Here is a 15504-nt window from a genome sequence, read left to right on the forward strand (position 1 = left end):
TAATTAAATTAGTCAAAGAATTGTTTGGTGTCACATCTAGCACTTGTGATTTTAAAGGTCAATTCATGCCGACATTGTGTCTTCTTTTGATTGTAATCTATATGAATGCAGGGCTGTTTCTACTATTATTTTTAGAGCCCTAGGTACTGGTGACTGGTTGGACTCAATATTTATATATTTGCTTATTTATTTATTCTTTTATTCATCCACTCACATACTAGATATTTGGTGGGTGTTCTTCTAGTCTAAGGGAATATAACAGTGAAGAAAACAGAAAAAATATCCTGCTGTTTTGAATATCACATTCCACTGGGGAGAGAGAGGTAATAAATTCATAATTATAAAATAATAAATACGTAAATAATATCAGATGGTGGAAAATACTATGAAAAAAGGACAGCAAGAGAGGGAATGAGGTTTAGCTATTGGTCATCGTCCTTTGAACGTAAAGCATAACTATAGAGATTTAGGGTGGGAAATAAGAATTACTAAGAAGGTATCAGTTACCTTAAAAAGCTGTGCATTCTCCTTTTGAAATAAGCTTAGTATAACTTTAAGTGTAACCTCACTCAGGGAATGAGGCAGTTTAGCTAAGTTTAATTGCATCTGTGAATCTGAGAACAGAAACGTATCTGCAGAGATTATTTGTCAAAGGCAGGCAGTGTTTTCCTTTCATGTGCAAAGCTCAAGTCTGATTGTGTGAGCCCCTGATTGAGTGGCTTGGATAGAGATCAAAGTCCTTCATCAGACCCACAATGCTATGTGCATAGCCTCCGTCCTCCCATTTTGGTCCTGTTTTGCAGGCTGCTTCTTCATGCTCTCTCTCTTCTTTCTTCTCCGTGGATGTGTCTCATCCCGTCACACCGCAGGACACGTTGAAGGGCTCCCTCTGCTGCACTGTGCTTCCTTGACTGTTCCTTTGAGCCTGTGTCTTCCGGAAGCTTCCCCTGACTGCTACCCTTTGACCCTTATGGCATCACAGTTCTTTCTTAGATCTCAGCGCAGGTGAAATTTTACAGATATTCATGTGATCTATTACTCAAGTAATTTGAGCAATCAGTTAAAGCCTATAAACTCCTTGACTCATAGTTGGGTTAGGTGACAAACAAACTAGTTTCTATAGTAGATATACCTAGAAAGACAGATTTATGAATATTCTTAGAATTTAGTTGTGTAGAGTTATAAACTCTGCCAGTGCCTAGAGGAATCCACAGTGCACATTAAAAGTATACACTTAATTTTGGTTACCTAATTACCCTGGCTGGGTACATAAGAGACTCTGTTGGAACTCTGGGAAACATTGAAGAAAATTATGTAATAGTATAAAATTTAAATCACCTTCTTATATTTTAAAAAGGAGAGTGACATCCAGAGAGATTTCTCTAGATTTCATTCTCGTTTTTAAGTTTAGAATATTTAAAGGAAACCAAGGACTCTACCCTCACTACTGAAACAAATCTGTACATTTAGATTGGCAGAATATTTTATGGTATGGTTAGAACTGGGTTCAGAAGAGATTGTGACCCTTGCACGTTTGATGATTTTATTTTCTTAATTTCCTTTTCAAAGCTATACATCTTTCCTAGAGCATCGGAACTCTGAATCATGGAAGAAAGTAAATTGATTCTGTATTCTTCAACCCTACAATTTGGCAGCGAGAATATTTTTTTCCTAAAAATGACTCATTTACAAAGAGACTTTGTGTAAACATGGAAAAGACTTACATACTCTCAGAAATCTTGCAATTGGGGGTAGGGTGGGTATCTGGGCCTGCTAATAATTTTGAAATGGCAAAATTAATGTTGAACAATTAGTTATTGACCAATTAGTTGGTCAATGATCATGTGAAAGTTACAGTTCTACAAGAAAAGACAGACACATATATTCAGAAAAAGGAAAACTCAGTTAAGCTATATAAAAAGCTTATCATTTTTCCTGTTTCAGGGCATTTTTCTTGTTTTAATGTACCCTGCTATGAGTCAACCAATGTTTTATTTTTTGCTCCTCTCGGAAAGTGTTCTGTGTTGTAATATTCCTCCCCATTAACCTTTATTTTCCTGATTTTTAGTCCAAAATTTGTTGTTCTGAATTTCATCCAGTTTCTTCTGGTGATTTGCCCTGGGATCTCCCAGCTTGAAGGTGGTTTTGGTTTTTCTTTATTGTTGCTAATCACGCTTCCTCTAGCTTCTAAAATAATCATTGAATATATTGATACAGCTAAGTTTTCAAGAATGCATCTCATTGTACATTAAGAAAACAACAACAAGCTGGTTCTTATAGTGTGGGAAGCATTGAGCATTCCTGTATTGCAGTTCTTCTAAAGACAAAGCAAACAGGGCCATTAAAAAATACACAGAGACCTTGTTCACATGTTCAGCATTAGATGTGTATGCATTCTGAAGAAAGGTTGTCATGATGTGATGCCCAGCCATGCCATTCTTCATACTCTAACGGTGGCCATTAAGACTACGAAATAACATTCTGCAGAAGTGTTCTCATGGCTTTGCACAATAGTCACTGAGTCTGAAGACAAGAAAGAAGCTCAGGAATAAAGACACAGACCTACTAGAGAATGGACTTGAGGATATGGGGAGGGGAAAGAGTAAGCTGTGACAAAGTGAGAGAGTGGCATGGACTTATATACACTACCAAACATAAAATAGATAGCTAGTGGGAAGCAGCTGCATAGCACAGGGAGATCAGCTCGGTGCTTTGTGACCACCTAGAGGGGTGGGATAGGGAGGGAGGGAGGGAGGGAGGGAGGGAGGGAGGGAGATGCAAGAGGGAAGAGATATGGGAACATATGTATATGTATAACTGATTCACTTTGTTATAAAGCAGAAACTAACACACCACTGTAAAGCAATTATACTCCAATAAAGATGTAAAAAAAAAAAAAAAGCTCACCTTTACTGAGTTCCTTATGCCAGAGTTCTTCACCTGTGAGTCCATTTGTTTCTTTTCAGAAGCAAAGTGAGTATTATTATCCTAGTTTATGGTGAGAAACTGAGGCTTAGCTAGGCAAAATGACTTAGCCCAAGTCCCACAGAAAGTCAACGGAGGAGGAAAAATTCAGCCCCAGGTCTTTTCCAATTTCAAAATTCATTGCCTTTCCACTTCACTGTGTTGCCTCCCAGCATTTGGGAATGTGATGAGTCTGCCTGAGGTCACATTTTAAGTCAGAGGTGAGCTGGGAACATTGTTTGGGGCATCTCTGCATTGCTTTACTCCATTAAAATATGATGTGTCCTCTCTAACAAATTCAACACGTTCATTGATTTCTTCTTAGAAGGGGAGAGATGGCATGGCAACTTTTGATCTTCTACAAAAGATTAACTTTCTGAAAAAAAAGTAATAAAGCAGATATGACATTTGGCTTAACTTTTGAAAAAAAAAGTGAAAGAAAATAATTGATTAAATGTGAACTTTGCTGATAACCAACCATTTTGATACATAGTAACTTTCTTTTGAGGAATTTTATGAACATTCCTTTCCTCTGGGTCTTCAGAATTCTAACCAATTTAAAACCAGTCTAGCAAATGGACTCCCTTGAATCCGATGAATTGTTCTAGAATCCTAAGATTGGATGTGCCATGATGCATTTTCTGATAAGAATGTATTTCCACCTGCTCTATCAACTTACTAGTTATGCAACTTTTGGCAAGTTCTCAGTTTCCTCATCTGCAAATGGGGATAATGTAGAAACTACGTTAAAGGGTGGCTATGAGGATTAAGTGAATTAACATATGTGAAGTACATAGTCTGGAACATGATAAATACTATATAAGTCATTGTTACTATTATTTATTCCAGTTACAATAGCATGTTTCAAGTATGACAGACTATCCAGAGGGTGCACATGGGTTTTGAAGGATCTAAAGAACATCCTAGGAGGTGGCATTTATAAGTAACCTGGTTCTGTGTAGGCATCTGCTAGCAGTGACAGCTGAAATACAATTCTAGACCCATCTGATTCCAGAGTGAAGGAGATTCAGTGATAACTAGACTGGCAGAGATACCAGGCTGAACAAACTGTGTAGCTTGACTTTCTTCTTTCTCCTCACTGATCGTGAGCCACGCAGTATTACTAACAGTTTCAATTTGGCACTGGAAGCAGCTCAAGCAAACGTGGTTCCTTGGGGAAAGAGAGTTTTTTCACACTTGCGTGCAGCGTGGATAACTTGGAAGTGAATTCTTCCAACGTTTGATTAACAAAATATGTAGCAGATGCTCTGTTCAATGCTAGAGATATAGAAATAAATGATACCTGGTCCCTAATCTCAAGGGAGCATAATCCAGTGACACAGAGACAGTGCCAGCCCAGAGAGCAGATGATGAGTTTGAAAATTGCAGGTTGTTTTGTATGGAGTATGAAGAGGTTCGTTATGAGACTCGTTCACAGTGAAGTAAAATGTTTAAGGATGGGGCCAATGGACTCGAGAAATATTTGAGTTTGAGGAATACAGGAGAAAACATAATTCTGTGAACAACTGAATGGGGAAAGGCTGATGGTTGGTTATGGAAATTATATAGTCATCCTCATTCTGGGAGTAGCTGAGAGCATTTTATAAAATTAGAACTTCAAGTGCATATAAAAGGAGAAAAACAATAATCTAAGACTGATCTTTCTGGGACAACCATTAGTATTGCTATTATTGTTACTACAGCTAGCAAAGAATAGTAAGAGGCATATTTGAAAATGGGACGAGAAAAGCAGGGAATTCTGATGTTTCTGAAATTACAGCTAAAAATGTACTGACAATTGAGTAGGTGAATACAAAGATCCATGCAGACACCCATGAATAGCCACATGGAAATGAAGGTTTTAGATTCAAGAATGAAGATGTTATTGGAAACATTAATGAGATTTGTGTAAATAACTCTTGACAACAGAATACTGTACCCAAACAGTAAGATCCGAGGAAGATGGGATGTGAATAAGAGAGGTAAATGTTTGCAGGTGCCAAGTGGTCCAAGTCAACCCAACATTGACCCTGGTAAGCCTAGATAAATTTTGAGAGACTGCAAGTTTGTTTTGGAGTTTAGTTGCCGTGTTCTGAGTGAAGATTGAATACTTTGACTCTGTCTGAAAAAGTTGTGCTGTTTTACCAAAGCTCCAGATTCTGGAGGGATGTGTAGGAAGAAGTGGAGATGAAAGTGACCTCAGCAGATGGCTCAGCCTTGGAAGGTGTGGGGACATGTCACAGCCATGTTCGGGGGGTAAACTTTCTAAAGTGGGCAAACCAAAGGCTGTTATAGACTTACCTTGAAGAATAATATTCATCCAGGTGTAGTTTATTCCAGAGGTTAACTCGGATGGCCATAATCAGGTAATTTAAAAATGTATTACATTTGTTTAATCCTCCAATCCTAGATGTTTTTCTTTTGAATACATTGAATATGTTTCTAATGTGCAGAACATTTCTCCAGGAACTCTGAACATTGGCTCTCTATTTCCCTCCCAGAGCCTTCCTTTTAATCAAAGCATTTCTGGATAATTTTATTGAGCTAGAGATATTTCAGATCTTTTTTCCTAAAGACTGAAGGATGTGAATTCCTTATTAAGAATTTTGCCACTTTGTTATTTTGGTTTCTTAAACAATCATGAAGTGAAATCATAAGGTGTGAGAAATGTGAGAAGGAATGAATTCTGAAATGGAGGGCTGCTCTGTGTAAATATGATGAAATATTAATGAGTTCTTGTTTCATCTTCTTCAGGGATATCAGGGAATGTCAGGATCACCAGGTGTTCCAGGATCCCCAGGAATACAAGTATGTGATCTGTATATACATATTTTAGAAATACCATTTCTAGTGAACCAAAACACATAACTAACAGAATTTTATTTTGTGATTAATTTAGGGCGCACGAGGACTACCAGGTTATAAAGGAGAATTGGGGAGAGATGGAGAAAAGGTAAATACATACAAGCAAATGTGTGTTCAGTTGTTTTAGTCACTCAAAGACAAAGGATGCAATCTGTGATGACTCCCATTCAATAGTGTTCGTCTTGGTGAATTCCAAGATGTCAGCTCAGAAATGTGTCAGTGGCCGTTGGCTGATCAATCTCACAGGAGGCTTTTATCACTAGATCAAAGTGGTTATCATTAGATGACCACTGTCAGATGGCACAGGTATTGGCATTGTCCTGGTACCATATTCCTTCTCTGTGATTAAGCTCTGTAGGGACCTACCTTCTTAGAGGGAAGAGCATTATGTGAATAGAGTGTGTTCCCGTGTTAGCCACAGACAGCCATTTGTCCATCTCCACAGCAGAAATCTATCTCAGCCTTTCTGGACTTCTTTCTTTTGTAAGGATTCAGTGGGTACACAACATTTGTCTGATTTCCTTTTTTACAGCTTTGAGATTTGCTATGTTCTTTAAATATGTTCAATATTTTAGTACCTCCCCAGGGATCTAGTCCTGCATCCAGGTAGCTGGTCCACATCCAAGATGCCCATTGGAATTTGCTCGAATCCCCATGATGATGTGTTAGCTTAATTCCTAAAGCACAGTCATATTTCTACGTTCTTTGAAGGCCTTCTGTTTGCTCTTGATAAAAACCTGTACTAATTTTCTAGCTCCAATACTTGCAAAATGATTGCCTTTTAAAAATAGTGTGCACAGCATTCACACTTGAGAAACACTGATCTGGACTCCATCTATTTTATGTTTTTATGGTTGCTTATGGTGGTTACAGAAAATTGTAGCTGCTCAAGTACGATCTCTGGATGGACTCCTGGCAGACCTCATGATGGGTCTGCTGCTTTCAAACTGTTTGATCTTGGCACGTGACTTGATGTCTTTGAATCTTATTTTCTACATTGACTCAGTGGGGATTTCTTTTTAGATTTGTTGTAAGGATTAAATGTGATAATATATGAAAAATACTTAGTGTGGTCTCTGGTACAGGGTTTTCCTTAAATAAATGCCTGTTGTTTTGTCATTCTGTCGTTCTGTTTTGCTTATCAAGGAGTGAGGTTGTGGTTGGAATGTCACATGGGGTGGGTTGGCATGTGTCATGGGCAAGAAATGTTAGAGCAAACAGAGGGTTAGTGTCTGGAAAAGAAACAGAGAAGATGGAATAGGTCAGGACAGCTCTATAATGTGGGGAGAGCCAGGGAAGTCAGAACAACAGCAATAATTGATAGAACTCTGGAAGAAGTGGTACAAAATCCTCTTATCTCCTCAGTGGCCCTGGGCCTCTATGAATCTTTTTAGCCACTGGCAATCTCTGCCTATTTAAAATGATGGAGGTGCATCTTAAGAGGTGCTGGAGAGCAGGCCAGGCCCACAGGAATGGAGACGTCTTTTATTTGTATGCTCTGGGGGTATCATGAGAGACCTCTGATCTCCTCTAGGGGAATGGGGGATTCCACTATGAAGGTGTGGATACCTGTTCCCAGGAGACCACATGCCAGGCACCTCACCCACATTCTAGTTTACAAGATTGTTGCTCTTTCTTTAACATTCTCACAAGTAGCCTGATTTGGGGATGTGGGGAATATATAAAAATATGCATGTATGAATAAGTGTATTTAGGAATGGATGGATGAATACATTTATTTGTTTTTGTGTTGACTTGGGTTTTAGAGACCCAAAATAAAAAGGAGGCTTTTTATTCATTTATCTTAAAAGAATTGGAGTAAAATACCTTATTTAAAAGTAAAGAGCAATAATCTATGAAATAGAAGCAGGCTCATAGACATAGAGAACAGACTTGTGGTTGCCAAGGGAGAGAGGGATGGATTGGGAGTTTGGGATTAGCAGATGCAAACTATTACATATAAGCTGGATAAACAACAAGGTCCTACTGAATAGCACAGGGAGCTATATTCAATATCCTGTGATAAACCAAACTGAAAAGAATATGAAAAAGAATTATATATATATATATATATATATATAAAATCACTTTGACATACACCAGAAACTAACACAACATTGTAAATCAACTATACTTCAATAAAACAAAAAATTTTTAAAAGAACAATACTTCTATTAGTCACATCTTAAGGTAACTGCTCTATTGTTTTGGGTCATTGCACTGTGTTTAAAATAGAAGTGGGTAACTTTTACAAAGTCACACATTCTATTAAAGAAGATAAGATGAATAAGATGTATGTTTATGTAAAGTTCTTTATTTTCAGACCAGTAGTGATTTCATTCAGTGTTGTTTTCTGAAGTTCGTTGTTTGGGTGTCAGCTCTGATTGGCACCGTCATTGTGGGCCTAAAATCACCATGTGCTGCCTCTAAATTCCCCCTTACATTCCTTCTGGCTGCAGGGATTTCTTTATTTAGAGCTACAATAATTTAGTGAGTTAGTTAAAGGCGTTTCCTTGGGTGTTCCTCTGGAATACAATTTGTTAACTTTCAGAAATGGGAAGGTTGAAAACATACCCTGGAGATGGCCTTGACTTGTGATCGCTCAGGGCATTTTTTCCAGACATCACCCATGGTCTTTAGGGGATTGTTCCACACGGTAATGTTCTCTATTAGGATATTTTCCCAGAATAATTTCCATTTTGTGGATTTCCACTGAAATTCCCATGGGAGTTTCCACTTAAGATAATTAAAATTATATGCACTTTCTTGCTGACTATAACCTTTGTTCCTCACATATCAGAAAATAGAATGTGTATAGATTTTGCATGGGTTTTTTCCCCTGAATTTACAAAATTGAAAGGACCCTTTATCCACCAAATTGTCTTCAATTGGTAACTCATTTTATAACATGCTTTAAAGATATTCCTTGGACTCTAAGAAATACTTTAAGTACTTCAAAGAACTTCCTCAGCTTTAAGGAAACCTAATATATTTAAATCGTGTGGAGAAATATACTTTGTTAAAACTTACGTTAAGCTGGGTTGGTTTTTATGGGTTTTATGGGTTTTCTAATTGAGTATTTCTAATTGGTTATATGGGTTTTGTAACTGAGTATGAAACTTTCTATGGCAATGCAATTCTGGAGACACAGGAAGTATTAATAATTTTTTTAATCTAGCCAGATTTATACCAACTCATCACTTGGCTTCTCTGGGTTTAAGAAATAAAATATATTAATTCTATCTAAGGTATCCTTATGGAACCAATTATACATTTTGTTTAGTTTCTTCATTAGAGTGTTAAACATTTGAATTGTCCTTTCAAGATCTCACTGTCCCGTTGCTCTCAGCATCCAGAACAGAGTATCATGTAATGAGCGAGCCTTTCTTACATGAATAAACCCCATTATCTGCACTTTGAAAGGCAAAAGCTGAAGTGATGTTATAGCGATATCTATTACATAGTTGGTCATAATCAAGGAACTCCAATATATACGTTGAGAGAACAGTAATAAAGGACCAAGCTGAAAAGTGTTATTAGGGAATAATATGTAAAAAATTTAACATGCTAGTGGCTTTATTTCTTGCAGAGTTCCTGAAGACAAAAAAAAGTTTAAAAAATTAAAACAAAGCCAGTAATGACAAAGAGGGAGAAATAGAACTAACTTAGGAAAGTGGCCATCTTTCTCTTATTTCTCGAATAGGGAGAGTAATCTACCCATGTAGCTTTCTGATAGCACCATGACCCAAACACGGGGTTATGTGTGTGTGTTTTGCAGGATGGGGAGGCTTAATGCAGTGACAGGTTCCAGGCTGTTCCCCAATTTCAGACTGCTTAACCTTCCTAGTCATACTTCTTAATCTCTTTAAACCTGGTTTCCCAAATCTAGAAAGTGGGACTATAAGTATTTCTTCATAGCCTTTCTGTAAAGACTAAATAAAATCATGCATGTACCTGGCCAAAATTAAACACGGTAAGTTAGTGATGATGATGGTGGCGATTTGTAAATGTTTCCAAAAATATCTTTAGTTTATCCCTTATTGTTTCTCACAGTGTTGAAGTGCCCCTTATGAAGCAATCAGACAGGAATTCCCTAAACCTCTTCCCAACCCACTTAACCTCTTTGCTGTGTGTGTACCTATATTCTACCCTCTCTTCTGTTAATATGGATGAACTGTCCATGTATAATGTCCAGCCCTCCTCTGTGCTCTGGGTCTCATCCTTCTCCATTACTTTGTGTTATTCATTAGCTCCTCTCTACTGTGTTAGTAGTTTTTTCTTTCTTTTTAAAAAAATTTATTTTATTCCTGTGCTAAAGACGCAGACGTAGAGAATGGACTTGAGGACACGGGGAGGGGGTAGGGTAAGCTGGGATGAAGTGAGAGAGTGGCATGGACATATATACCCTACCAATGTAAAATAGATAGCTAGTGGGAAGCAGCCGCATAGCACAGGGAGATCAGCTCGGTGCTTTGTGAGCACCTAGAGGGGTGGGATAGGGAGGGTGGGAGGGAGACACAAGAGGGAGGAGATATGGGGATATATGTATATGTATAGCTGATTCACTTTGTTATACAGAAGAAACTAACACACAATTGTAAAGCAATTATACTCCAATAAAGATGTTAAAAAATTTATTTTATTGAAATATAGTTGATTTACAATGTTGTGTTAATTTTTGCTGTACAGCAAAGTGACTCAGTTATACACACACACATACATATATATATATACACACACATACAGTCTTTCTCATATTCTTTTCCATTATGATTTATCACAATGTATTCAATATAGTTCCCTATGCTCTACAGTAGGACCTTGTTGTTTATCCATTCTCTGCATAATAGTTTGCATCTGCTAATCCCAAACTCCCAACGCCTTCCTGCCCCACCCACTTTGGCAACCACAAGTCTGCTCTCTATGTCTGTGAGTCTGTTTCTGTTTCATAGATAAGTTCATTTGTGTCATATTTTAGATTCCACATATAAGTTACATCATATGATATCTGTCTTTCTCTTTCTTACTTCACTTAGTATGATCATCTCTAGTGCTGCTGCAAATGGCATTATTTCATTCTTTTTTATGGCTAAGTAGTATTCCATTGTATATGTACCATATCTTCCTCTCCTCCCTTGAGATTTTTATGGTAATATTATTAAATATAAATGTATATGAGTTTAAATGTATGTGTCAAATGTATATACATATTTGTGATAAGCATAGCAATAATTGATATATTGGTATAATTAATGGTATAATTCACATAATAAATAATAAAATATTATTAAATACATATCTACACACTCTTTTTTTCTAATAAATATTTTGTTTCATCTGAATCTGGAGAAATTGTGAAATTGTTACAAGCAGGGATTTTTCAGAAAACTTTCCCTCCTTCTTATGCAAGGAGTGGTACCACATTTTCCTTCTTTCCTACCTCCTTTCCTCAGAGGCTTTTCTTCCAAAGCAGCAGGGCCTCCCAAAATGTTCTCTAAAGTCAGGCTTGGTTGAGCATCCCTCCGTCTGTCCATGTGGTGCTGACCTGTGTATGCTCAGGTTTTCACTACTTCTGTGAATGTTTTTGCAAAGTTTTGATTGTTTTCTGATCTTTCAGCCTCTTTTCTTTTAGGGCCCTATAATGGATTCAGCATCTCAGTTTATGGTGATGAACCATTCCTTCTATGTCCTGCCTCATTTCTTGGCTGCTTGGCTGCTTTCTGTCCTGTTTCCTTTTTCTCTACTGGCATCATTAGGAAACTTACAACTTTTACTGAATTTTTACAAGATGCTTCATCTTGGTTCTAAACTCTTATTTCTCGTCTTCATTTTGGGTGTGCTCTGTTTCATGGATAAACTGTGGCAGGGACAGTATATTAGGAGCTTAGGAATCTACTTTATTCCTAGACCTGAGTAGTCCAAAGGTGATGCCCAAATCCAAGGGGAAGGCCCATCACACGTTAGAGAGGGAACATTTTAGTAGATTTAAACACTTCCCAGGAAATCATTATTTGTTCTGGTCCTGTGTGACACTTAGTGGTTTTTAACTGAGAAGAGAAGGAACAGGAAGATGTGTAAGGCTTTTGACATGTTGGGTGTTGAAGGTGTTTCCTGTTGTGTGTATGTTTTTCTGTTTTATTTTTAGAAATGTCTTGTGTGGATATTATCCACATACACTGCCTATCACATGCCATCCTCACAAAAAGTCCTATGAGGTTAGTAGAGTAAGTCATGCTCTGCCCGTTTTACACTAATTGTAAAGTAAATGAACCCTATTGTACAGTTTCAAAACTGAGAAATGAGGAACTTCAATCATCTGCCTGAAGTTACTCAAGGATCAGGAGTTGAAATAAAATGTCTGGATCTCAGTCTGGCTTTCTTTTCTTTTCTTTTCACCATATTTTTCTGCTTTGGCCAAAATTGTTTTTAACAGTGTGATTTCTTCCTCTTTTGCTCTATGCCTGCATCATGAGAAGGCCCAATGCCTGTGAGCAGCTGAGGAGGGGGATGAGGAGGAGGGGGAGGGAAGCGGGGAGGGAAGAGGGAGAGGAGGGGGAGGAGAGGGGGGAAGAAGGCAGAGGAGGAGGGGAGGAAGGAGGAGGTTGGCTAGATGAGTGATGGTTTGCACTGATTGTGCCATGATAGTGGATTCATGGTCTTACTTTTGCATGTGTACCTGTGAGATGTTTCCTCCATGTCTCAAAAATAAAGGCTTTAAGAAAGAAAGAAAAAAACTCTCTTAAGGGAGGAGGGATAGTTCCCTGTAGATTGTAGATCATCAAACTTTTAAACTGCAAAATCATTGCAGTGAAAGTCTTTGGGGCATGTAGTCCCATACATATGTATGAATTATATGCAGTGCTACTGAATAAAGGATCATGTACATTCAAAACACAGACACACTGAGAAATTTTGAAAGAATGAGATTTTTAAAATATTAGTTTTCATATTCTCTTGCTACTCAAATAAATAATCTTGTTGTAACTTTGGAGACTGAGACTCTAGATCAACCTGTCAGATTGGCAGGCTCATCAAAGTCTTGTTATCAGTCAGGAAGCTTCGAGGCAACCTGGGGAAAATGGAACCAACTTACTGCAATCCTTGGATTCTCTTTGATTCTAATCTCTTGTAAACTCAGTGGGAATCAAGAGTGTGACTCCTCAAAATAATTTTTTCATTGGAATTTTCTTGGAGGACTCAAGAGTGTTTACTATATTTTAGAAAATGAAAGTATTTGCATATTCAGTAAATTATCATTGATCACAAGCGAGACATCCACTAGGATAGAGTAGGTTATGTTGCAATAACACACAAATGCCAAATGCTAATGCCTTAAAGCAAAAAAGCTTTATTGCTCGTCAAACTGAACACTTATTAGCAGACTCAGGCTAACAAAAGTATCACCCTCTAGATTATAGCTAATTACAGTAGCAGGTCCCTAGAGAATCAAAGAGTGGCTCATAAACCACTTCTATTCATCTTTAATTAGCTAGAGCAAATTTTGTAAACCACACCAACTTCAAGAGTCAGGAAAGCGTGATTCCCTCCCCCTCCTCATATGCTTAGAAGTAGAGAGAATCTGAATATTGATAAATAATAATCATGTCTACTAAGATGAAATAAGAATGCATCAAGAACAGATTTTTGGGCTTACCTGGTGGCGCAGTGGTTGAGAGTCCACCTGCCAATGCTGGGGACACGGGTTTGTGCCCCGGTCCGGGAAGATCCCACATGCAGTGGAGCGGCTGGGCCCGTGAGCCATGGCCACTGAACCTGCGCATCTGGAGCCTGTGCTCCGCAACAGGAGAGGCCACAACAGTGAGAGGCCCGCATACCGAAAAAAAAAAAAAAAAAAGAACACATTTTTTTCAAAGAGATTGGTGTCTAATAAAGCACACAATACATACAAAGTAACTATTTTAAGAGAGTAAATGTTAAGTGCCAAAGATTAGAGTTGAATAAAACTCTAGGAGTTGAGAGGAAAGTTGAAAATTCAAAAAGGCTTCATGAAAGAAACTGTAAACCGAAGGTTAATCATAGATACAGACTTATAGGGGCTGTTCTTACCCAATTTAAGAAACCTCTATAACTTAGGGAGGCTGTGGTTCCTTACTGTACTTTGTGTGTGTGTGTGTGTGTGTGTGCACATGTGCATGTGTTTGTGTGTATTATCAACAAGACTGTATGAACATCTTTGTATATATTTCTCAGTAACTTTTTCTGAGTATATCCATAGGAAAATTTCCCAGAAGTGGAACTGATTAGAGAATCAAAGAGTTAAGTTCATAATTAAATTTTGAGGCAAATTGCTTATTTACCTTACAGAAAGTGTGTACTCCCCTAACAAGTGTGTGAAATATCTTTCTTCACACCCTTATCAGCACTGAATTTCAATAAATTTCTGATTTTCATCAATATATGTTAAAAATGGTACTGGTTTGATTTGCAATCCTTTATTAGTGAATAAGATAAAGTACCTGTCATATGATTTTTGGAAATATTGTTAGTTCTCTGTAATTTGCCTTTTATTTATATCCTTTATTTTTTCCTACTGGGCTGTTCATCTTTTTAAAAATTGATTTTTATATGCATGTCATAAATTGTGTGAAAATATTTTTTCTGGCTTATGTGTTTTGATTTGGATTTTGGAATTTTAGACATACAGAAATTTTAACTATTTATATATATATATAAAGTTTTATTTCTTTTCTCCTATGTTTGTATCTGTATAGAAAGGTTCAGCATTCTAACATTTTGAATATAATTACTCCTGCTTTGATTTTTGGAATTTTTATATTTTAATCTTAAATTTTTTGATATTTGGAGTAAAGTTGGATGAGTATTCATATTTTCTCCTTTCTTCTCCTAAAAGGATAGCCAGTTGCTAAACAGTATTTTTGAAATTTCACTTTTTTTCTCATTTATTTGAAAACCATCATTATCACTAAATTTCCATTCTCATTTGGGTCTGCTGTTTTTGGCTTTCCCTTCTGTTGCATTTACCTGTCTACATCTTCTCCACTGCCAAACAGTTTTAATTATTGTCACTTCATAATATGATTTAATACTGGCAGGCCTAGTCCTTCCTCATTATTCTTTATGATCAAAAATTTCCTGGCTATTCTTACATGTTTATTTTTGCAGATAAAGCTCAGTATCTTTTCTTCAATTTTTTTTTTAGAAATTCCTATTTATGATTTAATTAGGATTCCTTTGAATTTATGGATTAGCTTTAGAAGCACTGACATAATTTCAATACTGAATTTTCCTATTCAAGATTGTGATTTATCTTTTTATTTCAAACTTAAAACTCAATGGAATAATATTAAAATTTTATTTTTTATTGGTTCTCAACATTACCTAAGTTTATATGTAGGAATTTTTATCTGTTTTGGTCCTATTATAAGTGGAACTTTTTCTTTAATATATTTTTATATTGGTTATTGTTTATACATATAAAAACTATTTTGTATATTAATTTTTAAGACAGCAATTAACTGATTTCTCGTACTAATTATTTCAGGGTATTAAGTATGTCGGCATATTAGACATGTAATCATAAATAAAGACAATTTGTTTTCTTCCTTCTAGGCTTTACCTCTCTTATTTTTATATTTTGTCTAAACTCATGGGCTAGTCAAAACTGGCTAGAAAAACATTAAAAATAGTGGTAAT

General features: G+C 36.8%; 1 protein-coding gene across 2 annotated transcripts in view; it reads left to right on the forward strand.

Moving 5' to 3' along the window:
* Positions 1-15504, forward strand: part of COL21A1 (collagen type XXI alpha 1 chain) — a gene marked incomplete at both ends in the record, with an annotated part of 126279 nt that overhangs the window by 43098 nt on the left and 67677 nt on the right. For both annotated transcript variants that reach the window (XM_079712152.1, XM_079712151.1), the window contains 2 exons: positions 5719-5772; positions 5864-5917. In XM_079712152.1, the coding sequence (XP_079568278.1) occupies positions 5719-5772; positions 5864-5917 (108 nt within the window). The remainder of the gene's footprint in view (positions 1-5718; positions 5773-5863; positions 5918-15504) is intronic.

This window comes from Hyperoodon ampullatus (assembly GCF_949752795.1).
Source record: "Hyperoodon ampullatus genome assembly, chromosome: 10".
NCBI lineage: Eukaryota > Metazoa > Chordata > Mammalia > Artiodactyla > Ziphiidae > Hyperoodon > Hyperoodon ampullatus.